This window comes from Cololabis saira, chromosome 11 (assembly GCF_033807715.1).
Source record: "Cololabis saira isolate AMF1-May2022 chromosome 11, fColSai1.1, whole genome shotgun sequence".
In the NCBI taxonomy this organism is placed as follows: Eukaryota; Metazoa; Chordata; class Actinopteri; order Beloniformes; family Belonidae; genus Cololabis; species Cololabis saira.
Genome location: NC_084597.1, coordinates 22,961,964 through 22,988,217, shown reverse-complemented (window position 1 = coordinate 22,988,217; position 26,254 = coordinate 22,961,964). Strand labels below are relative to the sequence as shown.

Here is a 26,254-nt window from a genome sequence, read left to right as displayed (position 1 = left end):
TTACAAATGTACAAGTTTATAAAGTTGTTAATCATGTAACTAGAGAGTTTATTATTAATTAATTACAGACATTTTTCTGAATCGGAAAAACATCAAAATCTCAGATTATTTTTCTTGAAAACTTCTAAAGTTTAATCTTTTCTTTTTGTTCTTTAAAGCAGCACAATGTAACTTTCAGCTTTTGTTGAGTTTGGCGGCTCCTTTGGACAAAAGCGGTAGTGCTTTACCAGAAAGAACACTATGTTTCCCATGAGCACAAGCGCGTACTGCCGGAAAGATCCTGTCCCCGTCGCGTGCATTTGTTTTGATAGCGAATGAAGACGGGACGGATTTTCAAAACTACTTTTCTGTTTCACCAAGTGAACAGATGGAACGCAAAAAAAAAAGATGTTAAACTGCTGGAAAGGAACTGGACTTAAACAAGGAAGCCAGGGAGCGGTATATGGAGAAAATAATGATTATTAACGATTTGGGTTCATATGAAATCCCTATCAAAGAGCGGAGCTCCACTCTTTAGTAGGGACTTACTGCCGCAGTTCTGCACAACCCACGTCTTAGGTTACCTTGTTTAGGAGTGTTTGGCAGCTGCTTTGGTAAATGTTTGACTCGCCATGTGTTTCCATAAATTTGTATAATAGTACAACATACAGTACATGTTTTGTATCACTATTACTTCTCTTTTCTTTTTTTTGACTCCTATATTATGCTGAAGAGACTCCGAGGCGTGAGCAATATTTTTGTTTTCCTCGTGAGATTATTTTTTTCCTCTGCAGCTACAAATAGAGTTAATATATTTTCCTCAACAAAATAGTTTTATCTGAAGATTGGGGTTAATTGCACCGCAGAGAGCTGGCCAGCAACTGCGTTTAGCTGGAGAAGTGGGGAATAAAACCCGTCTGAATGTATGTTTGGTCGTTACAGCCGAAATCCAACCGAGCCGACGACTCTTTTACTCTTTTACTCTGTTATCTCAGATACTTGGCCGGCCTCCGTGGTTCTGCCTCCGAGCAGGAAAGCGGTGAAAAGTTAAACCATTAGCGATCTTTTCCCCACGTCTGTTGTGTGGAGCTGCTGCAGCAGCAACGGGTTACCAGCTTCTGCTGAGCTCTGCGCTCCACGCCCCGCCCATTTTCGTCTCGACTACGAATCAGGAAGGAGGGGTAAGTGACGTATGCCGTAAAGCAGTCAAAGCCGTAAAAATGTGTAGTTTTTTAGTGTAGCAGGGTTCCTACCATGCTCCTCAAAGTTACATAGTGCCAGTGAAGGCGATACAGACCCCTCAGACCATGACAGAGGTGTCATTAAACCTGTTGGAAGTTGATGTACCATCACAATGACTCTGGAAATATGATATTAAGGTGGAAAAGTTACATAGTGCTACTTTAAATGTTGGACATTTTTAAAGTCAGGTTGCGTTTTTTAATTTTCAGGAACCTTTCTATTTTTTCTTGCAGATTTATAAAGAATAAACAGTTTCTAAAGTCCTAACTGGGTGCATCTGTGTGTGGGTTTTTTTTTTTTTTTTACGTTTAAGGCTACAGATATTGAGATTTCTTTTATTATTGGAAATTTGCTATTTTATAAAGTCTGAAGATCATAACTTTTTAAGTCCACTTAATTCCAGACTTTTCTCAGAATGAGAAATTAATTTCAGAGTTTTTCCTTGAAGACTTTATAAAGACAGAAATTTATATTTTTTTAAACTGATGAGTTTACCTCAATGTGAGATTCTCAAATCTCACCTCTTTCTTCACCACAGCTCATCTTCAAGGGTTTTAGCTCATTGTCACACCAGAGTTTTACTAAACAGGGGTTCCCAAAAAGAATCTTGCACAGGCCCTAAACAGCTAGATCCAGTCCTGCAAACTAATCATGGCTTATCTGGAAGTTACTGAAAAAATAAAACAGACACGAAACAGACGAAGTAAACACGGACAGGAAGCTGGTGAAGGTTGGTGGAAAGCTGCGATTGCAAACACAGACTATGACTATGACGATGATGATGCTGGTTACCTTGGTGGACCGTTTCCAGGACCTCCTGAGCAGCACGGTCTGAACGCACATGAAAACAGATTAATTGAAACCTGAGCTGCCGCTTCACACGTTCAACATCCATTTGAAAGGAAAAGCTTTTATTTGCAGCCACTAGGGGGGGCTGGAGGACAGCTTTACTTCTAGACACTTCTAGACACAGTTCTAGTGTCCTGCTTTCACTGAAACACTACCTCTGAAATTTCCATCATTTTAGCCTCAGTAGGTTCACTGAAACTGTTCTCCATCTGTCTCCGCGTTGTTGCGGGTCCACTGTGACAAGGGCTACGATTCATTTACGTGTTGAATAAAACACCAACGAGGAAACAGCTGCTCCTCTGACCCGCACCAGGAGCTGAACCTGAACCAAGTACAGCAACACAAACCCTCATCATGGTTTCAGCTCGTCCGGTGGACGTACATCACATCTCATGAACTTTTGTGGGTTGTGCGTGTTGTTGGGCCGTATGAGCACTGGCCGCTGCACGTTTCCAGGGTTTTACATCATGAACGAAGGCTGAGGTTGCTTCGGGTTCTTCCGGTGGTGCTGGTGTCAGCAGCATCTCACGATCAGCGTTTCTATTGCTTTTCTTTATGATCTTAAACAACATGTGGAATAAGCAAGTGGCTCAATCTGATATCATGCACTGTGAATCGAGTGATAAAAATCCCTGCAGAACCGAGGAAGCTCGATTCTCATTGGAGCGCCGCTGCAGCGGCGTAGTTTACATACGCAATCCGTGTTTGGATCAGGTTAATGATCTTGGAGAAATCACAGGTTTATTTCTGCAGGATCTTCAGCTGGAGTGATGATGTCATCAGCTCTGACCCATCTTCATCCGTTGGGTTTCTATAATTCATATTCACAAGCATTTTATTCATGAGGACATCTGAGGGACTCCAGCAGGCACGTCTACCACATGTCTCCCACACACACGCGTCCCACACACCTATACTAGACTCTGATCTACAGAGGACTTCATGGTGCACTCAGAGCCTGACAGGTGTCCAGGTCCAGACCATCATCCTCCACCACCGTGTTTGACAGTGGGTAGGAGGTGGTTCTGCTGGTTTCCTACAAACATGGTTCTGGACATGAAGACCAAACATGTCCACGTTGGTCTCACGTGCCTAGAGGACATTGTCCCAGAAATCTGCTGTTCTGCTGTGGGGGTAAATCTGCTCGGACGTTCACTCTTATGAACACTGACAACCATCTTGAATGTCTTCCACTTGTGAATAATATTTCTTACTGTAGAAGTCTGAACTTCAAATTGGTTTTATAAAAGATTTTATAATCCTTTCCACATTGATAGAAACAGTTCTAAGATCTTGCAGATGTCTTTCCCTCTTGGCAGTGCATTTTTATAGAGGTGTGTACACCTATTAATGATCAGATCATCAAAGACTGATGATAGACAGTAGACTTGTAGTCAAGACCGCCTAAACCGAGACCAACACACTACCAAGACCGGAGAGTATCAAGACCAAGACAAGACCAAGACCAAGACCAAAAAAAGAAATCGAGTTATTTAGTCATCTTGCGTGAGTTGTAGAGCATCAGCACCATCCTGGTTCAGCTGCTTATGAGGTTGTATTCAACTGCAGCACAATAACACAGTGGATGTGTTATGAACTCACTATAATCAATCAATTAGCTGAGATCAAATATGTGAACTACCGCTATTTCTACACTATTTGAGGGTTGACTCAAGTGCTTTTAAGGATTGACATGACTATTAACTAGTCCCAAAGTCATCTAACAAAATAACAAGCCTCCAACACCACCATCCACATCCGAAAAGTCTAACAAATAGAAAATGTTACTAATTTCAACTGTACTTAATTTTAAGATGAAACGTGAATTTTGAATAATAAAGATACACACAATTATTGACTTTAAATTGCATTATTTACCATTATAGTAGCCAAATTACACTGTATATCAGCATCACTGAAATGGCATAGACCTAATGCTTAATCAATCCCAACGATATGCAAATATTATTCAAAAGCCAATGATGCCATATAGTTATTCAAACAAGGCCATTATAAACACAATACTGTAATTAAATACAAACACACATGCCGATGCACCAAAGCATGCATAAAATCAAATGCACAATAAAAATAGTTTACAAAACTGTACATTAACAAGAAGAAGAACTGGTGATCACAGGATTCTGTCACCTTGATGTGTTATTCATTCATACACCTCCTGTAAGCTACAATTTGTAGCCACAGCTGCCCTGGGGCAGACTGACGGAAGCGTGGCTGCCATATCGCGCCAAACAGCCCCTCCGACCACCACCAACATTCATACACATTCAAACACATTCACACAGGGCAAGGTGGGTAAGGTGTCTTGTCCAAGGACAAACTGGGAGAGAGCGGGATTCGAACCGCCGACCTTCCGATCATTGGACGACCCGCTCTGCCACCTGAGCTACTGCCGCCCCCGCAATGATCCGAGTCCGAGACATGGCGAGACAGAGAGACCCGAGACCAAGACAAGACCAAGACCACAAAAAAGTGGCCTTGAGACCTGTCTTGGGACCAAGACCGGTCTCGAGAACTACAAGACTAATAGACAGCAACCTGGCTGCAGCTTACCCTCTTAAATCCTGTGAAAGCAGTAAGGGGGTACTTAGGATTGCCTGTGTGGTTTGGTTTTTTTCCCTGTAGTTTTTTTTGTTGAAGAAATAATGGCTCAGTGAAACCAGAGAACACAGAACAAAGTGGCTTTCTAAACACACAGTAGATGACTGACAAGGGAAAAGCGTTCCATCAGCGTCAGAGGTAGGGCACGTCCGGCCCAATCATCTACAGGAAGTCACAACTAACCTAATTCTATGCTCTGCACTCACTTTGTTCACGTAACCCTTCCAGCGGTACGCCTTCACTTCTCCATGCTGCAGGACACAAACGCAATCAGTCTACGAAACAAGGTGGGGGACTTGGTGGTCCTGCTTTGTGAGCATCTATCAGGACCAGTGGACCAGTACTAGTACATCTAGTAGCAAAAAAACGAACAAAAACAACCTGATCCTAATGTGTCTCCGTCATGTGATTCTATGAATTAGAGGAGTTTTCATCTGGAATCAGATTTACCTGCTATACCGACCTGTGACGTCCTGCTGCTGTTGTCATTCTCATCAGCTGTTTCCTTGTTTTGTAAAATAATAATAATACTAAATAAAAAAACTCCCCTGGTGGGTTGTACTCAGGTGACAAACCCCTCCCACGACCCGCCACCCTGCATTAGTTCTGACCTGACCCGCGGTGAAGACTTCCCTCGGAGGTGAGTTATTCCTGGGGCAGCTCGATACGCCACCCCGGGTTGGTCAATGTAAAAGGACAAGTGACACGCTGGATCCACACCTTGTACTTTAAATGTTACAGTCTTTATAGTCTGAGCTTTGAATGTCTGAGCGCTCGCCTGCCACGCGTTGGTTCGGTCCGTTTGTGTGTGTTCAACCAGCTCTGTTGTGAGCATTTTTGGTTCAGCGCTACGCTGCCTGTGTGCATAATACCGGCTGCCTCCACCAGGGGGCGGAGTGTAACCTCAGTTCAGAAAATACAACCGGAAAATATACAACAACAAAACTGTTGGAAGACGAAATTATTTTGAAAATTGAGGAAATAAAAAGTAGGAAATTAGCAACAATTGCTTTTCTTTAGCGGGCGGAGAATAAAGGATTCAACTGATTGAACTGGTTTTGTCGCGGCAGAGAAACCAGTGGCGCATTGGAGACGGTTGTCTGTTCTACCGAAAAACTAACAACGTGAAACACAGACACCGACCCGTGAGGTCTGTATAAGTAGATGCTTAACTCTGAGGACCATTGCATCGGATCGATCGACCTGACCGACTATGCCGGAGCAGCAGATCATAGAGCTGCTGACCGCAGATGAAAGCTTGTTTGCCGCGAACGAGTGGTCATCGGCGGTCAGCGGTACATTGCAGGTCACGTACGCATGGCATACTTTTTGGGGACGTGCACGATGGACATGCCAAACAAGCGCAGAATACGCATGTCAGCCATGATGCGAACACATAGGCGTGGTTACCTGCAAGTATATACAGGCTGGTGTAGGTAGCATAGAGCACAGGTTGCTATGGTGACGGGTTCCTGTAGCTGCTCTGTGCAGGGACTTTGTTTTGTACAAATGGATTAAAGTGAAATATGTCCCGTTTTTTTGTGTTAAGCAGGTGTCAAACATGATCCAGGTGTCAAGCTTGATCCAGATGTCACCTGTCTGAGCGAGGTGATAATTCAGGTGATAAAAACAACTAGGGATGAAAGAAGTAACGTAGGAGGCTGCTGGACCCGGACAAAGATCCACCGATACTACCGAGGCCATTAGCTGCTCCGCCGATATGTGACGCTGCATCTGGGGATGTGGGTATATGGAACATCTGGAACCCAGATCAATCAAGACTGACTCACTGTTGGACCCAGACCTCACTGGTCCATAGACCAATAAAGAAACCGCAGGACCGCAGTGGTCCGTAGAGTGACCAAAGGTCTTGATCTAATCAAGTCTAGTTACGTCCTGTCTCTCATAATCATTTGTGATTATTTCAGGCCAGATTGATGTGACTCCACCTTAATCGTAAAATGTAATCTTGAATTACCTACCGTTGTGTCTCGGTGCTCCTCGATGGGACTGCTTTTAGGTGTGAGGTTGACAGACAGCTCCAGAGAACCCAAGTCGTGATCTGGGAGCTGAGGGTCCTTCAGAACCAAAGTCACGGGTATGGTCCTGTAACACACCGACAGTTTCAGCTCCCTATGAGGACATTTCCTGCGTGTTCCGACTGTCATGAATCCAGACTTCAGGCTGTCATTTTAAGACTAAACGAAGAAGGAAAGCTGAAAATGTTGACCAACAGACCAAACTGTTACATGGTCACGTGACATTTACCTTAGCTTCAGTTGTGCCCACTGTTGTTAGCATGCTAACACGCCGAGCTAACGCTGAGAACGGTGGACGGGTCAGTAGCCTATTTTCGCTCATGAACAGCACTGTAATGCTGTCTCTGTGATGTCTACCGGCCAGCGCCAGCACAACTGAAGCTAATGGACGCCTCATGTGACCAAGTGAACATGTGTTGTTAGTCAGATGTTCACCACAAAAACACAAACAACATTAAGAAAGATGATGATAAAGACATGTCCACAATACACACACCAGGCCAGCGGGACACAACAAAGGACGTCTTAGAGACAAACACCAACTACAAAGACAAGAACCACCAAGACGGAACTACCAAATGACATTTACTAAAGAAGAAAACAACATTTAATGACAAAAGAGAGAAAATGTTCAAATACAGACAACATACATACATACAACAACCACCGTGAGACAAACCAGGCCAACTGCACCGTCAGAGAGCGCTGGGGTTCCTCTACCGACCATCAGGGTCTGGATTAAATTGTGAGTAAGTCTCCAGTCTTACAAATAATAGTTTTGGTCTTCATGGTTAGATTTGATATTTTATGTACCACATCAAGTAAAATTATATAATCCCAACAGGACCTTCCAGGTGAAGGAATTTTGAAGGGTTTGGGAGAGGAGCTTTGTACAGCAGCCTGTCAGGACTAGCCAGAGAACACCAGCAGGACTGTGTCTAGATCATCATCTTCTTGTAGCAGCTCGATCCTCCGGTCAGGTGACCTTCGTCTTGGACCATTTCAGGACCTTCCAACTGGACTGCTATGCAACAGCTAGCATAGAGCTACCCGTTGATCGGTCACTTGGGCTGCTGGGTCAGTCAACGCATAGTCTAGGCCCACCATTCCTTGTTTCAGATGTTTGATAGCAACACTTAAATGAGGATGTTTGGACTGGAACGGGTTGCATCGTCTGTTAGCATACCGTATTTTCGCGACCATAAGGCGCACATAAATTTTATTTATTTTTTTTTTAATGTGCCGGGCGCCTTATGAAACAGTGCGCCGTGTCTATTACCTGAATTACGGTAATGTAAGGCCGGCCACCATGAGAACGGTAAAAAGAGAAGGGGGCGGGTGAAGCCTTGAGTTGCGGTTTGAATGAGACCATCCACTGAGCTTTTTAATGAGGAAACAGAAGATGAAGACTTTTAAGGATTTGCTTGATGTGTAAAGTGAAATAAAATACAATCAAACTAAGTTTTGCTCCAGCTATATTTTTAAATAAGCACACTTGTGTGCGTGTTCTGCAGCGCATGTGTTTTGCATGTCGGGAACCGAGGATGCACCTGCCGTGGGGTTGCGGGGTCCGATTGCCGCATCCCCGGGGCAGATCCGGCTGAAATGCCGGTGCTCTTTCCCCGGGAGCCCCTGCTACCAGTCCATGTGGGTTCCTCCGGTCCCGGCCGGTCGGAACCGGTCACTTTCCCCGGTTGAAGCCGCGGTGATGCGCGCTGCTCCAGCCCGACTTCCTGGTTCCCCAAGCGGGGTCCGATCGACCTGGTTCCCGGCCGCTTTGGGAGCAGGGATTTCTGGGGTACGTCTCAGGTCTGATCAGCTTCACCGTCCGAGATTTTCAGCCAAATCTGTCGGTTATAAACCCGGTACCGGATCCCCGACGCGTGTGTGTGTTCGCGGCGCGAAACACACACATTCTCGTTTATGTGGTGCTTGCCTGCCGCGCTGACTGGCGCAGCTGAATTAGCGGAGCGGAGCTCCTGTCGGATACAAACCCGGTACCAGATCCCCGTGGTGCGCGTGTGTGTGAGCGGGACCAGCGCGGGGGAGCGGAGCGGGACCCGGGACCCGGGACCCGGGACGCGGGACGCGGGACCCGGGACCCGGGACCTGGGACGCGGGACCAGCGCGGGGGAGCGGAGCGGGACCCGGGACGGTGTATGAAAAGTTTATTTACTCTTGTGCTTGCCTGCCACGCTGATGGACAGAAACTGCCGGCTATGGTGATTTTTAAAAGAAAAGCGTTGCTTAAACAGACTTTTCCAGCCAGAGTGAAATGAAAAGGACTGGTGGCTGAGACAGGTTTATGCGCGGCGACCCAGTGTTTTTTTTTTAATTCTTTAATGCGGAAACAGAATATGAACCTTTGAAGGGTTTGATTGATGTGAAAAGTGAAATAAAATATCAAACTAAGTTTTGCTCCTGCTCTACTTTTAAATAAGCACTCTTGTGTGTGTGTTCTGCAGCGCGTGTGTGCAGCTCCGTGTCTGTAGACTGCGCCTTTTGGGTCGGTGCGCCGTATGTGCGTTTTAAAACCAAAAATGACACACAAAACTGAGGGTGTGCCTTTTCACACGGTGCACCGTATGGTCGTGAAAATACGGTAAGCTAAACCTGCCAGATTATTGGGGTCCCAGCTGGATTTACTTACGCACTCACGTCCTTTTAAAAAACAAACATAACAACAACAAAGTTTCTGACCTGTGGGTGACATCACAGGAGGTGTGTCCAGCTCTTTTTAAACAGTCTGAGGGATTGATATGAAGCGCATCAGCATGTAGGGTGACGTAGATGTCTCCTGGAGTTACAAATGACTACTGTTGATGTCACTGTGAAACTTGGGCTAACCACAAGCTAAATACAAGGCTATTGATGAAGCAATGGGATTTCAGAGGTCACATGGCTTCAGCTAACCCAATAACAGTGCAATTGACCCACAGCAAAGACTTCAAAGATGTGAAAAGAAAAAAAAACGAATTCTCTAAGAGATATTTGACGACACAAAACGTAAACGAAGAAAGAAATAGGAGACAAAAATAAACATGAGCATTCTGATGCATTACCATGAAAACATCAGCACACATCAGGTTTGTTAGTTTGGTCCATCAAAAAGACATGGCAGCAACACTCAACAATGGTGTGAACATCTAACACACCTCTGCTGCTCTAGAGACTCCAGGTAAAGAAAAGCTGAGCCCATGAAGTCATCTTGAAGGCAAAAGTCATAATCAAACACCTGCAGGAGAGCGACAAACATCTCAACTGACACGTACTAACATACACTCGTTAAAAATCCACATGGAAAGGTTTATTATTGGCAGTTAAAGTACTCACCTTCACGTAGAGAGGTTCGCTCAGACTGTCCACGATTAAAGTGGTCTTCTCGTCCCACACTGGGTTAAGGTTTTTGTGGATGGTTTTGCTCCTGAACATCTCCTTACCACCCAGCTTGAACTTGACGTATGGATCACTGGTGCCTGAAAAGGAAGATGTACTTGTTACAGATGCAGAAGAAGAAGAAGAGACCCTGACGGACAGATGAGTGCGCACCTCCTCGGTCCCGGATGGCCAGGTTGTGTCCTCTCTTAAGCTCGATCTCCAGCTTGTACATCCCTGAGCTGCTGACGGCCGGCTCAGCAGAGAAGCCTGTTCCCTGAGGGCAGAGACGGACATTAATACCAACCCGTCAAATGATCACTAGCAGCCAAGCCTTCAAACTCAGCAACATGTGAGACAAATCCAGGTTTATCTGTAGCTCACTGCATCCACGCCTGCTCACCAACGCTGACTAAAACATCAGTATCAACATATTCGCACTGTGACGACCGACAGGAAATTTCACAAGAAAAGCTTTCTCCAACCAACTGCACCACAGTTCTTGTACAACCACATTTCCTCGTCCGTACCATCAAACTAGGTAGTGAAGACACTGAAGATTGTTGATATTGTTGAGTTACAGACTTTATTAGTTATGTTCAAGGCAAAAGGCAGAATATTGCCTGAAAATACGTTTTTTTGTGTTTAGTTCAGAAAATAAGCACCATAGGAGCAAATTTGATTTTAAACATCCGTTTACACAAACTACTTTAAAACAAATGTGTATTTCAGTATGTGGTGTAAAATTATGGAACTCCTTAACAATTGATTTAAGGATTGTAAAAATATTCACCAGTTCAAGAAATTGTATAAAGACAACATAATCAGACAATATGAATTTAACGGGTAAAATATCTTTTGTTTTTTTGTTTTTGGTGTTGTTGGTGAGTTATTGTGTATGTTTTCTTATTTTTTGTTTGGTTTTGTTTTGTTTTTTTTTTCATTATTTTGTTGGTATTATATAAGCAGTGACTATTGAACAGACGGACAGACCATCTTCATATGTATTGTTTTATTTTTTTTAGAAAGGGGCTTGTAATATAAGGCTTTCTTCTTCTTGCCCCTTTTCGATCATGGAATGGAACATGTATGTGAACTACCATTTCCATGATACGGAATAAATAAAATTGAAATGAAATTAAATGAAATGAAGATACTTCCTCAGCAGGTAACTAGCTACTTAAAGAAATTGAGCAAAAACAAGGAATGATGTGGTCAATACTAAGTACCCCATTACTGCCTAAAGGATTTAATAGCTAGAACTGACACCAGGACCAGCAGAACTGACCAGACCGTAAGGCCACTCAAAGGCAGGTACACCTGGACAAGGTGCGGGGTTGGACTCCAGCAGGCCCTTAGGGATCCCCGTTAACTGCAGCTTTTTATGCTCTTTGCTTTCAGCCTTTGGTCCCTGAAGACTCCACTAAATGATAGATATGAGCAGACTTGGCTCCTGTTGCGGGTCTCCTCCTCTAGAGTGGACCTGCAGCCCTACAGTCCTGGTTCATTATGTGGAGTATTGATCCAAGTGTCTCTAAGTGTGGGCGTGTTGACAGGATGCAGTACTCCCAACAGAGCTGTGTGGAGAGCGTTTGATTATCACCGCTACTTACATCCAGGCCGACCGGCTCTTTAAACACACCAGCATCAGCAACATCCGCCTGTGAGTACTTGTGGTCCTGCACTGATGCTGCATCATGTTTCTGTCTGGATGGTCGGACTTCACATCTGCACGATCAGGGTCGTTTATCTCCTCCACCACGCTGGCGGTGGGTTAGCAGGTACACATGCAGACTTAAAGGAGCATGAGGCTCCTTTTAAGAAATGAGACTCTCTAGCGCCACCCTTCACCACGACGGCCGTTGGGGGTACTGCAGCCAACAGTGAAGCCGGCACGGGAGAACGGGGAGAACGTGCATGCAGCGTCATGTGACGTCACATCCGCAGCCCAGCGCGGGAAATTCGGGCCCGAATTGCAGCACATGTTGCAGCACACAGCCTGTTCAAGGCAACGGAGAGATATACTAGAGGGCTCATCTGACATTATTACTAGAAAACTTAAAACATATACGAATTTTTTTCATAAATCCTGCCTCAATCCGGCCTCAAGCTCCTTTAAACAGCAACAGAAGGCCGGGTGCTGAGTTTTATTTCCTCCAAACACGGTTCTGGACATAAAGACCAAACATGGTCTCATGTGTCCAGAGGACACTGATCCAGAGCTGGAAGTTGACTGGAAGATTAAAAGTGGTCTTGAAAGTTCCCCTCTTGTTAATGAGCATTCTCACTGTAGAACCCTGAGGTTCTCATAGTTTTATACTTATTACAACAAACAGTGTCACAGATGTGGATAGACAAGCCTCTCTGCTTCCTGTTCTGGGAACCAGTTACACCGTTATGAAAGCAGCCCGACTTCCTGAGGCTGGAAACCTCAGAGCTGTGCCAAGATCTGATCTGTTGTTTCACAAGCTGCAAAAATTCCAGCAGAATAAAACGCTGCGATCAAATGGTGAAACCCGTCCAGGGGAACCGAGTCAGATTGTTCTGGGGTAGGTTCTCAGCTGGAGGAGCAGAAGTCGGGTCAGGAGAGGACGTCTGAAGGAGCTGACCACAGGATTCAACTGCAGGAGATGATCAGTAGCAGCGCCCTGATGGGTTAACCTTGACCACACTTGACACACTGTGCTGGTCTGGCACCTCCTTTTCTCTTCAATACATGTTTACAGGCCAGAGCTTCCAAAGCTGCATCCTGCCCTGCAGTCCCCCCCTCTGACCATCTCAGTGTCTGCTGTCTACACCTGTTTATATAGTGGTCTCAGTAGTCCACCAACTAACCACGTATCAGTTATATGTACATAGAACTTAGTTCTCCAGTTAACGGATCATTAATACTAATATATCTGCTCTTTTGTACCTTGGACAATATATCTGTCTCTCCTCTCTGTTCTTCATCCTCTCTTTCCTATCTCTCTTTTCCTGCTCTACCCGGCTGGTCTTCAGCAGGAGGGTCACCCCTTATGGTCCAGGTCCTGATCCAGGTTTCTTCCCTCCTGAAGGGGAGTTTTAACCTGTTAATGTTTATGTAATAAATTATCGGGGGTCATGTTCTGGTCTCTGGAAAGATCCTGGAGACAACTTGTAATAGACATTTTATAAATATAACTGAATTGAATTGAACTGATGAAGAGAACGTGTAAAAACAGCTGGTGATATCACTGACTCTGTGACGTCACCAGAACTTTCCTGAAGAGCAATTCTGTGGAGCTAGCTAGTCCCAGCTAGTCAACGTTTAGCTTTGGCCTCCACACAGAAAAAAGGTCCTGAAAATAATGACTTCTACAACCAGACTCCTGAACATGACTCGGAGCCGTCATCAGATGTAGCTCTACTGCTGTTTCCAGATCAAAAGTCATAGAGCTTCCATCTAAACATGAACCCTAACGAGGGACAGAGCAGTGATCATGCAACAAAGAGGAAGGTTACTGTGGCAGGGTGGAGGAGCTGCAGCCACTCAGGTGGTGGGTCACAGGTGTGACCCTTCAACCTCTCCACCCTGCCTGCCTTATAAGGCAGGGCTGGACAGCAGCAAAGGGTCGGAGAAGCTGCTGCTGATACTGGGAGAAGGTGCTTGTGCACGTGTGGCGGAGTTTGACAAATAAAGGGTTCTGCACTAAACTCTGTGTCCTCGCTATCCTGTCGGTCGGGCCCCCGTAGCACTCGCCCTGCTACAGTTACTTCTGATCGTTTCACCGCAGCTATTAACAGATGTGTTCTCAACACCAGTCAGAGGAGGAACCGCACCTTCAACCGCTCCATCTGGACCGCTATCGCCTCAGCAGCTCGGATTGTTCGGAACACTTTAAATCGTCCTAGGACTTGAAGTACAAAATACTTCTATAACAACTCAATAATGATTGGACTCTACCAACCATCAGGACCTAGATCCGGACCTGTGGTTCCTCTAGTGACCACCAGGGTCTGGAAGTGTAGCTAGCGTGTGTTAACTGAGCTTCAGCTAAAGGTTTGATGGTCTGCGTCTCCTCCAGGATCCCTATTTGGGAACAAGGTCCTTTCTTTTTTGTGTCCAAGTGTCCAGCTGCTATGTTGTCAGGGACAACAGCCCCTGGTAGGCTCTCCCCAGGCGGATTGGTCTGGGACTGGAATCAGAGCAGGACTAACTCCTTCCATTTATTTGGACATTAAAAACAATCTAGAGCTTAATGTCCCTCACCTGGACTTGGGACCCTGAAGCCAGACCTGTTTACATCTCACACCACGTCTACTCGCCTTAGGGGTGAAGAGGGGTGATATGAAGAGAAAGAAGGATGAGTGAAACACCCACCAACGAGGCTGAGTCAGGAGTGGGCAGGGCCGCGAGCGTTGACAAGCTGATTAGAGGATCAGTTGCTTGGAGGTAAATCAGGAATCAGAAGCAGCGAGCTGAGAATAGCTTTAGATCCCGTCACACACACCCCTGGACGGCTATCTTAAAACTCTGCGGTTCCGGTTAAACCCATACCTGACCATCAAGCATTGCCGATATTTAAATTAACTAATCATTTCATCCATTAATCCCAGGGAGGGCATGTTAGAGCCTTTTTGACTCTTCTGCGTCCAACTCTTGTATACAAGATCAGAGTAAAGGAGCACACTCTCTCATTTGACTGGCAAGAAAAGGAACACGTTGGTGAATCCTAACTGCAAAATTGGTTATTTGAAAAAGTAACAGCAACAGAAAAACATGGTGGAGGTACCATCATGGCCCATTGTGACTAGCTCGGTACATTCTGTACTGGGGGAAATGGACAGATGCATAAAAAAAAAAAAAAAAAATATGTATGTATATATATACATATATATATATATATATATATACAGTATATATATACACACACACATTTATATATATAAAACCAAGATATAATGTGCCACCCATGAACATCAGTGGGTGTACAGACTTGAGTAAAAGCAGATGTTGTTTGTTTGGCTGCAGCATTCCTGTGCATGCTAACACAATGCTAAGAGGGACAGACATCAGCAATGGGCTTAGAGAAGAAAGTGTTGCTGCACAAACTGGTCTGGGGTTTGAGGTTGCATTTTGCTGCAGGGCAGATGTCAAACAAAGACTTCTACACCTGCTGGTGATCAGTTCATCAAGGATAGTGATCAGTTCATCAATGATGGTGATTGGCAGCCCCTGGCTGCAGCTCTTAAATCCTATGGCAGCTGTGAGGGGGCACTTAGAGTTGCCCATCGTATTATTTTGTTGTCTTGTTTACATAATTGTAGTAAAATTAATGACCAAAAAAGTCAATTATTGTTCATCTATGAGGATATTTGACAAACACTACATTCATATTGTATTTTTCCACCAAACAGCACAATTCAAAGCGGGTCCTGACTTCCAGATCTAACTATATCCCATAATGAGGCGGCACCTCAGAATTAGTGAGCTCACCAACAGCCGCCGTCCACACGAGGAGGCCAGCGAGTGGGACTCATCTGTGGAGGAGCAGCGAAACAACCCACGGATCGCTAGACGAGGCTGGGCCGCCGGCGCCACAGTCAGGAAAAGATCCAGGTTCAGAAGGGGTTCGAGGGGAACCCACGAACCAGCCGAGGTGGTAAAAGGTGTACAGAGGAGACCGGTTGTCTCTTTAAAGCCAGGACAACTCTGTGAGAGACATTCCACAGAAGATTGAGGACGATTCAGGAAACGAAGTCCAGGCGCAGCAACTGAGAGGAACGAGGAGAGGTGGATGAAGCAGCAGAGGGAGGGGAGGGATGGGTGGAGCTGAGCTGGCTGGATCATAATCCCGTCCTGGTGGATTAAGCCTGACTGAGAGGGTGAACAGCCAGGTGTCTTGTCAGGTCAAACACAGAGTTCATGTCAGAAACAGAGACTCAAATGTTTGGATTCTAACTTTCAGAGGTGAGCTTGTTTTAAAACAACTGTGCCAGATGATGATACTGATCACCACGACAACAGGCCGAGGTAACAAGGCTCAGACTCTCTGAAGCAACGTTTCTCAACTTTAGGCTCTGTCAAACATTTCCTCACCATTCAGAGAAACAGCTGACTCAGCAGCACTTCGGTTCTGAGGTTATTGATACTGGAAGACCGGACCCGACAACCCGGCCACAAGAGGACCATCCATTTGCACCACCCACAGGCATGTGTAAAAATTAGTAAACCTTGTTTAAAGGGGACCTATTATGAAAAACAAGTTTCTTCTTGCTTTAACATATATAAAGTGGTCTCAGGCTTTAAGATCCCAGGGAGTCGTTTACACCGTGTCATAACTGCATTCGAGCGTCCAACTATCGCGTCGAGCTGCGTGACATCGGACGCTCTCTGTCCACACTGAAACCGTTAAACTCGCGGCCAGTTAGGACAGTCCAATAGAAAATAAAGCAATGGAATTGATTTTGTCGCTGACGCTCGCTCGCATGCAACACAGTTTAATAGTGTACGCAGCCGGCTGTTCTTCTCCCCGGAGCGAGGCTTTGTGCCCTCCCCTGCTACACGTCATTCAGGCAGCCAATCAGCACAGAGCCTCATTATCATAACTCCCCTCCCCTCAGAATCCCTCATAGAGAAGGAGGTTAGAAGCGGTAAAAATAAAGACATGGCCCAGAGGCTGAATTTTTCATTTATGTAGAAAAAACAAGCTTTTGATTGGTTTTAAGACATTCAAGGCCTGTTTAAAATAAAACTTTAAAGAGATTAAGAAGATTAAAATATATATATATGCTTCGGGTTTTACCAGACTTGGTATTAACCATTAGTATATATGCAGACAAGGTAAAAAAAAAAAAAGTATTGATTAGCTGCACAAATGAAGCCTATGATATCATGGCTTCAGAATAATATAAACACGCTGTTGGCTTAACATAGAAAAAAGTTTATGCTCGTTAAAATCTCTGCAGGACCTGCCCCTTCTGGATGCTCCCATAAAGGAGATAACTTGGACTAAGAACACTCTTAAAATCTAGATTAAAGTACAGTCAACTTTTGGATTACCAACGCAAATATCGTCATTAATCAGCATTGGATCTATGAGGAGCTTCGCACATAATAGTATGGACATCGGCTTCAGAAGGTGTTCAAGGTACGGCCTGGTTTATCTGCAACAGTTATTCAGTTTTGGTAATCTAAAAACCTTTCAGCAGTTGCGAAATGGTTATGGTCTTCCTAAAACAGATTTCTACCAGTATCTACAACTTAGAACATTTCTGATAGGGCACAAGGAATGGGATAAACTCAAAAAAACGTTCTGTATCAAACAGTTCCTGATAGAAATAGAAACAGGAAATAGAGATGGAAAGTAGATTTTACAATATATTTGTATCCATGAATACACAAAAATCTCTACAAATAAAGCAGAGATGGGAGGCAGAAATGAATGTGGTTATATCACAGGAAGCCTGGGAGGTGTGTTAGAGAAATAGTTAGAGAAATAACAGGAATAATCGTTCAGTTGCGGTTACAAGCACCAAAATTGGCACACATACTCCTTAGGGGTTGCTCTTTTGATAAAACCATTGTGCCAAAAAAAAAAAAAAGATGGCGGCCTTTTTTCAAGATGGCCGCCATCGAATATACAGTAATATTGCATTTCGCAATAAAATCCAATAGAGTTGTCCTATTGGAATGATCTTGGTGTCAAATCATAACCTTTTCACTATGTAGAATCTAAATTTGGACCCATGGACTTATTCATTGGCTTCCTTGTACCATCTATCAGTCCCAGAATCCTAATATTCTGCCAAAATATAGGTTTTTTGTTATGTTTGATCCCGGTAAAATGGATGGTAGTGTATAGCTTAGTATTGTTAGAGGTCGTGTTTGCGTGTGTGGGGGGGGTGGGGGGTGGGGGGAGAGATTCATTCATTGTTCATATTACGTATGACTCGGTACGTATGACTCAGTATGTAAGTATCATACTAAAATGCATGATTCATGGCGCCGTGGGATCACTCTTTGTCTAGGCTCTACCCTTTGACCTGTTCGACTGGGGTAACCCTGCCAGGAGTACAAGACTTGTGCCGACATAGCTCTAGGGGTCATGGAGACACTCAAACTGCCCCACCACGATAAGGTGATGATCACTTCGAGGCAGGATTTTTTTTTTTTGTCTTTTATACATTTAGGCAGTAGGATAACCTCTTTTAAACCTCGCACCTGCAGCTACACAATGCTGTACAGGTCAGACCAAAGCGGTAGCATTTGCATCGACTGCAGCATTCCAACTTGCATCCACATTTGGGCAGCTGCTGGCAACTCTCTGCGATGGGTGGAAGCTCTGTCCAAACAATCTGCCACAGATCTCCTTTCTTGGTTTTCAGGAGTCTGTGTGTCTGGTTGACATAATGTTGACTGACTCCAGATGCAGGCCGCTTGGTAGGAAGCACGCTTCACATGTTGCTCCAGTGCTGATTCGTACGGCCTCTGCTTCCGAGCAAACATGTCCAACCTTGCATCATTGAAGCCTTCAGCTGTGCTGGATCTGTCATACATCATGACCACGAACTTCTCCAAAGTTTTTAGATCTTCATCGTCCACTACAAGTGGGTAATGGCTGAGTTTACTGAAGACACTGGAAGCCTCATCACAAACATTCCAGGTTTGCCAAGCAGACTTCTTCCCTTTGCCACGGAATGCTGAAACAACATCGCAGCCAGTGAAGGCATGGAAGAATAGCATCCCTTTGCTCTTTTCTGCAAGAGTGCAACACAGGTCATGAACAGGAATCCACTTCAGATCTTGTCTTTGGCCAAAGGCAACCCACAACTGCTGCAGACCAAGCTCCTGAAGTGCCTGCAGAACACTGACTGGGATGACGACAACATCTGTGTCGTTGGCTTTGATCATGATGACCTTGCTGCCTGCTTCTGTGGCATGCCTGACATGCACAAAGATCCGTGTGTCGGCTTCTTTGTGACTGCATGGTGCCACCCCAACCAGATTGATAGAGCTGTTACTGATAGCATCTTCTTCCTTGGTAACAATTATCACATTTGGTGTGGCCACACATGCTATCTTATCAGCTAGAAAGTTGAATAGCTTGGCTTTGTTGTCATTTTCTCTCAGAAAGTTTTGCCCAAACCCGTCACCCTGCGTCTCACCCCATGTCCTCGCTTTGATCTAGTTTCAGCTTTCAGACTACATGGCCGGTAAACATCAAACACAATGTCTGTTCTCTTGTACTTGGTAGAGTATGCCTTTATTGTAGGAAGAACATCAAGCATTGCATACTCTTCGAACGTCTTTGAACTCCTAGGGGGCAGACTGTTCACCAATGCTGCACCATCAATGATGATGGTGTCGGCGTATGGCTCTGCCTCCGGGATTGTAACTTGGCTCTCAAGAATGTAGTGAGGTGGGATTTCTGACAAGTGTGGAGCTTTCCAACATCCCTGAGGGCAGCAGGATGTGACTGGTTCTCATGACTGAAGAACTCATTCAAGTCACACACTCTGCTCTGGCATGATATGAACAGCTTGGAGAACAGTTGACAGTCTGCCTTCAGCACTTTTTGCTTTGAAACATCAACAGTGTCTGGTACCTGTCGAAAGAAGTCAAGCCTAATCTCCTTGATTGTTTCATAGAAGTTGGATTCTTCCTTCCCCTCCAGTCCCTTCACAAACTTCTGGAAATGGACCTTGCCTTTCTCAAGGTGTGTGCCAATCAGCCTGGCGGCAGTGGGGTTAGCAATATCCTTTGTATCAAGCAAAAGCAGATCCTGATTCTCCTCCTGGAAAGGATTTCCAATATTTGTCATGGCTTGTGTGAGCTTTTCTACATTCTCATGGAACCTTCTTTGTTCTCGTTCTGTCTCCTCATGATGGCTGGTGTGTTTAGTACCCTCTTTGGCCCCACATGCTGCCTCATACTGTGAAACCAATTGGCTGACTTCAGGACCAGCTATCATCCATCTTCTCAGTGCTGATGGATCTTCAGTCACGCCAATTGCACCCCCATCTGCCTTGATGACAGCATTGGCCTGCTCGTGAGCTTGATCAATAGCCATTGCTGAGAACCGTCGGCTCGATTTATGTACAAGTTTCCGTTCTGGAACTCCTGAGACAGCTGAGGATGCTTCTGTCCTAGGGTCACCATGTCTCTGTAATGGATCGGAAGCCACCATGCATAGTGAACATTGTTGTTTGCAAAGAAGTACGGTATCAGCTCTTCCAGTGACTGAAGAAGAAGAAGTTGGCTTCTCTGAAAGATCGGATCAACAAGAGGATCACCAGTTCCATTGACAGCAAAAAAAACTCAAATTTTGCAGAATATTAGGATTCTGGGACTGATAGATGGTACAAGGAAGCCAAAGTGTAAGTCCATGGGTCCAAATTTAGATTCTACATGGTGGAAAGGTTATGGTTTGACACCAAGATCATTCAAATAGGATATGTCTATTGGATTTTGTTGCGAAATGCAATATTACTGTATATTCGATGGTGGCCATCTTGAAAAAAGACCGCCATCTTTTTTTTTTTTTGGCACAATGGTTTTATCAAAAGAGCAACCTCTAAGGAGTATGTGTGCCAATTTTGGTGCTTGTAGCCGCAACTGAACGATTCACCTGTTTTCTGCCTGTTATTTCTCTAACTATGTAGTGAGGCACACCTGGTCACAGTTCAAATACATGGAGGGAGTTCAAGTGGAAAATAAATGTTAGATTTTTCTGGACTCCAGAAATAGTATCCAAAATCACATTCCATCTCTTGCTGGAGGAATTGTGGAGCACATACTGCTAATCATATCTGTATATCCTGGCCATGTTATTTTATTTCGTTTTTTTTAAATCTTGCACTGTAGTGGTTACATTATGTTAAAAGGGTAGACAAAATACGCTTTGGCTTCAGTCTACACCTTTTGGTCCTTGCTTGAACTACATGCAAAAACTTTGTATCGACTGCTAACTTCTACAACGTGACCAAATAAACATATCAATCAATCAATCAACCAATCAATCAAACTTATTTGTATGTGTGCTTGTATATAGTCAATTTTCAATTCAATTCAATTTTATTTATATAGCATCTATTACAACAGATGTTGTCTATAGGTGCTTTCCAGAGTCCCAGAACATGACCCCTGAGCAATTATTACATAAACATAACATAAACAATGGCAGGTAAAAACTCCCTGTGGGAGAAAAACCTTAAGCCAAACAATGGCAAGGAAAAACTCCCCTTTAGGAGAGAAGAAACCTTGAGTAGGACCTGGATCATATGGGGGATCCTCCTGCCGGAGGCCAGCTGATGAACCAGCTATATGAATGTTTGAATGTGTATATTTGATTTAATATATTTAATGTAAGCTACAAATTGGGAGTGGATATTTGTTTTGTTTTTGTTTGTTTCTCATTTGCTTGTAACCTTAATTTGGATATAATTGTTGCCATCTACAACTGGATAAAGAAAAGTGTAAAAACTAAATGTTGTTGCTGAAAATCCGATAAGAAATCAGTAAAAAAAAAACACAAAAACAACCAAATAAACCACCGAGTGGACAGTACTTCATGTACAGTACGTCTGACTTAAATAAGACATAATTGTTAAAAACCACAATGAAAAGTACCTGGAGGTTCTGAAGAAACACATAAGGTTCGCTGGGTTGGTTGTAGTTTAATTGGCTTTTCTGTTCAACCAAAGTTTTCACAGATGATGCGCTTAACAACTGCACCTACCTTGAAAGTCCTTACAAACACCAGGAAACTGGACCATATTACAACAGTCATGAAATCACTACACTGGCTTCCAGTGAGTCAAAGGATAGAGTTTAAAATCTTACTGCTGGTCTACAAAGACCTGAATGATCTTGGACTAAAATACATGCTTGATCTGTTAGTTCCCTATGAACAGGGGTGGAAAGTAACAAATTACATTTACTCACGTTACTGTAATTGAGTACTTTTTATGAGTAATTTGTAATTTTCTAAGTAGTTTTTGAAATATGTAATTTTTACTTTTACTCGAGTACATTTTGACCCAAGTATTTTACTTTGCTACATTTGAACCCCCTCACGTTACTGAGTACAACATTTATGGTGAAAATCTTGTGGGCATTTTATTTTGGTTTATTGTGAATAGCAGGATCCTGCGGGCATTGGGCACTTTATTTTGTGTTTGAATACTTTGATTCTGGTTTTAGTGTTGCCGGTTGGACAATATGACTGAAAATAGTTTGCACTTTACAGTACAGGTTGTGACTGTCCTTTTTGTCCTGTTCTGCGGAAGTAAAAGGATAATGTTACTGAGCTCAGCTGAGCTTTTACAAGTGTGGATGTGTACTTTAAAATGCCTCGAAGTTGATTAAAACAACTTGTGCTGGATTTGATTCGTGACTCATCCTTTTTTTGCATTACATAACTGAAAGTAACTTTTACTCAAATTACATTTTAAATGAAGTACTTTTGTACTTTTACTTGATTACATTTTTAGATGAGTACTTTTACTTTTACTTTGAGTAGGATTTAAGCAAAGTAAAGATACTTTTACTCAATTACAATTTTTCAGTACTTTTTCCACCTCTGCCTATGAAGCTCCCAGACCCCTGAGGTTCATCTGGATCTGGTTTGTTGTAGTTACCAAGAACGGGAACCAAGCAAGGTGAAGCAGCGTTCAGTTATTCTGCTCCTCACCGGTGGAACAAACTTCCTGTAGACCTGAGGTCTGCTGCAACTGTCAGCTACTTTAAATCAGGGTTAAAGGATGAGGACTGCCTATTCTTTCTTTCACGTATCCCATGTATGTGCTCTTCATTTACCTGTCTCTTAATTTTCCTATTTTACTTATTAATTTTATGCATATGTGCTGCGCAGCGCTTTCTGTTGATTTGGGGTGGGGTTTTTTTTTTCTTTTAATTTTATTTTTATGTTTTGTTGTATTTCATTTTGTTCTGTTCTAATGTTTGTACCTATAAATTTGAAAAACCAATAAAAAGAGTATTAAAAAAAAAATCAGGGTTAAAAAAGTTTACTGAAGCCTATACTCTTAAATTAAATACTTACCTGCTGTACTCTACTGCCCTTACTTTTTAACAACTTGTGCTTTTTATTATTTTACCTCTTTTCTCATCATTTATTTCATTTATTTGTTATTTAAGCGTACTCTTAAATTAAATACTTTCTGAAACCCGCGAATGAGATGTATACCTGCGGTATACATTAGTTTTCAGCAACTTGTGCTTTTCATTATTTTACCTCCTTTTCTCATAATTTTATTTCATTTTATTTGTTATTTACTGTCTAATTATGTCTTTCCGCTTTTAATGTCGATGTAAAGCACTTTGAATTACCTTGTGTTGAATTGTGCTATATAAATAAACTTGCCTTGAGCTGGTCCTGAAACGCGGACCAGGCTCCCGTGATTGATGGGAACGACTCACCGGCTGATCGCGTTTCCTCCCCGCGTCGCCTTCGCCTTCGCCTTCGCCGCTCGTTGACTCGACCAGTCTCTCCAAGCACGCAGAGCCCATGGAGGAGCTCTTGTGATGTGACTGCACCAGATGGAACACGGTGGGCTTTTTCACGCCGGAGGACTGCCGGCCGAGGGCGGAGCCGCTCCCTGGCGCTGCGTCGCAGAGCGCAGCCTCCCGCGGCTCCGGCTCCGCTGCAGCGGAGAAGAGCAGGTCGGGCTGCGACGAGGAGATGATCCTGTCCAGCACGGCGTTGTCCTTCCCCTTCATCTTCCTGAACATCCCGCCGCCCCGCTCCTTCCTGGGGCTCAGAAGCGGCTTGGTTTTGGCTTGAAACTGCTTCCACATCGAGTTTTGTTGGGACGAGGCGCCCTCACTCTCGCCGCTGTCGCTGTTCTCCATCCCGCTCCTCCTGGACCTCTGACAGGCGAAGTACCCGGAGCCACCACCAGAGAGGGAGGAGGGAAGCTTCCTATGGGTTCATATGGGAGGAGGGTTGCCAACTCCCTGATAAAATAAATGAGGGAAACCTCATCTGCAGGGCCGGCACACCCGATTACCAGTGGTGGACAGTAACGGAGTAAATTTGCTTGAGTACTGTACTTAAGTACATATCCAGAGGATTTGTACTTTACTTGAGTATTAGATTTCTTTGGTAGGCTACTTATTACTCTTACTTGAATACATTTCCAAGACAAATATTTTTACTTTTACTCGAGTACATTTCTAGGAAGGCTGAAAAGTACTCGTTACTTTCAGGTCTGCTCTTTTTTCTTCTTCCCTAAAATCTTATTGGACACAAGCTGTTTTTGTCAAAGGAGGAGACCTATCACAGTGCACGCTCTCCACTGGGATGTACGTAAAGCGGAAATACGTCAAGCCTCCTCAAAACGATACCGCCAAAGTAGCCTGCGTTTGGCAAGACAGAGCCGCAACAAGTCAAGACAGAGCCGCAACAATGGCTACGCCTGCGTCAGGAGAAGAAAGACAATCCGCTGAGTCGTCTGAGTCTGATAATGAGCCGGACTCGGAGCAGGGACTTTCACAAAATCCTTGGCCGTATCTTAACTCAATGTTTGAGTTCGACCGAGTAACCACAGACCACAGACATTTATTTTCTAATGTTTATTTTGTCTGCCGAAGCAGAACTACCTCTCTGCTTTGAAATGTACTTTTACTCTTACTCTTACTTTTACTTAAAGTAAATTTAAATGCATTTACTTTTGGATACTTAAGTACCTTTAAAAGCAAGTACTTTTCTACTCTTACTCGAGTAATATTTGACTGAGCTACTTTTACTTGTAACGGAGTAAATTTTGACCAGTAGTATTTGTACTCTTACTCAAGTACTGGGGTCAAGTACTCTGTCCACCTCTGCCGATTACCTTCCTGGCATGGTGAAAATTTGTAGCCCCTTTTTTGTGAGTGAAACGATTTTTTTTAACTATTTGACTCAAACCTAAATTGAATTAGATGCATATTTTTGAATGCGATGAACACATGGAAAACAAATTATTATCCAGCAATTCACTTTGATACAAAATAACAAAATGAACTGAATAAAATAAGTATCTTTCTTAAACAGAAACCTGTCCTGCTTAACTTAAAATTGTAGGCTATACATTTATATAAAACAAGAGAAAGAAAGCAGAACATCCATTCTGTAATAGTGCACATTTTTAGTACTGTCAGGGTTTGACACTTCCCCCCAGTGTTTGTAACTTTCAGTTTCTGTCTTGCCCCGCCTGTGTCCCATCTGCCCTGATTGTGTCTGCACCTGTGTCTCGTCATGTCTCGTTATCCCTTCAGTATATCTTGTCTTGTCATTCCTTGGTTCCCTGTCGGTCCGTACTGTGTCTTCCTCCATGTCTCCTCGTACCTTTTCCTTGATCCTGGTTTTTTGTTCATCCTGCTTTGCAGCGCCTTGTTTTGCCTTTTTGGAATAAACCCCTTGTTTTTGAGAACTACTGCCTCCAGCCTCCCTCTGTCTCCTGCACTTGGGTCCTAAAACAACCTAACCATGACAGAACGGACCGACCAAAATGGACCCAGCGGGAGAGTATATTACTCTTTTTGAGTTCTTCCGCCGAGAGGCAGAGAAAAATGGGGACCCCTTTTTGGGAACCTGCCAGGCTCGAGGCGGGCCCAGGGGTTCTCAGCCCCAGGGGAAGCGACGGCGTCAGCGCCAGCCCCAGCCTGTTCCGGTGGGGGCCCTGGACGCACCTCTTCCTGTTCCCGAGGTGGTCCTGGACGCATCCCAGCCTGTTCCCCCCTTCTGGGGAACACGCCTGGCTCGAGGCGGGCCCGGGGGTTCTCAGCCCCAGGGGAAGCGACGGCGCCGGCGCCAGCGCCAGCCCCAGCCTGTTCCTGCTCCAGCGGTGGTCCTGGACGCATCGCCCCCTGTTCCTGCTCCAGCGGTGGTCCTGGACGCATCGCCCCCTGTTCCTGCTCCAGCGGTGGTCCTGGACGCATCGCCCCCTGTTCCTGCTCCAGCGGTGGTCCTGGACGCATCGCTCCCTGTTCCTGCTCCAGCGGTGGTCCTGGACGCATCGCTCCCTGTTCCTGCTCCGGCGGTGGTCCTGGACGCATCGCTCCCTGTTCCTGCTCCGGCGGTGGTCCTGGATGCATCGCCCCCTGTTCTGGCTCCAGCGGTGGTTCTGGACACCTCAGCTCCTGCTGGAGTTCCTCCTCCGGTGATGGTTCCGGACCCCCCTCA

At 44.5% G+C, this 26,254-nt stretch overlaps 1 protein-coding gene across 5 annotated transcripts in view; it reads right to left on the bottom strand.

The window, feature by feature from the left end:
• mctp1b (multiple C2 domains, transmembrane 1b) overlaps positions 1 to 23,947 on the bottom strand; it is a 40,754-nt gene extending 16,807 nt beyond the window's left edge. For 3 of the 5 annotated variants that reach the window (XM_061734058.1, XM_061734059.1, XM_061734060.1), the window contains exons 1-7: positions 23,509 to 23,947; positions 10,281 to 10,383; positions 10,065 to 10,207; positions 9,887 to 9,966; positions 6,675 to 6,798; positions 4,899 to 4,943; positions 2,014 to 2,052 (exon numbers count right to left, since the gene is read on the bottom strand). In XM_061734058.1, coding sequence (XP_061590042.1) covers positions 2,014 to 2,052; positions 4,899 to 4,943; positions 6,675 to 6,798; positions 9,887 to 9,966; positions 10,065 to 10,207; positions 10,281 to 10,383; positions 23,509 to 23,940 — 966 coding nt within the window. In that variant the 5' untranslated portion in view covers positions 23,941 to 23,947. The remainder of the gene's footprint in view (positions 1 to 2,013; positions 2,053 to 4,898; positions 4,944 to 6,674; positions 6,799 to 9,886; positions 9,967 to 10,064; positions 10,208 to 10,280; positions 10,384 to 23,508) is intronic. The other 2 variants (XM_061734061.1, XM_061734062.1) reach the window with 1 other exon arrangement.
• Positions 23,948 to 26,254: the final 2,307 nt, after the last annotated feature.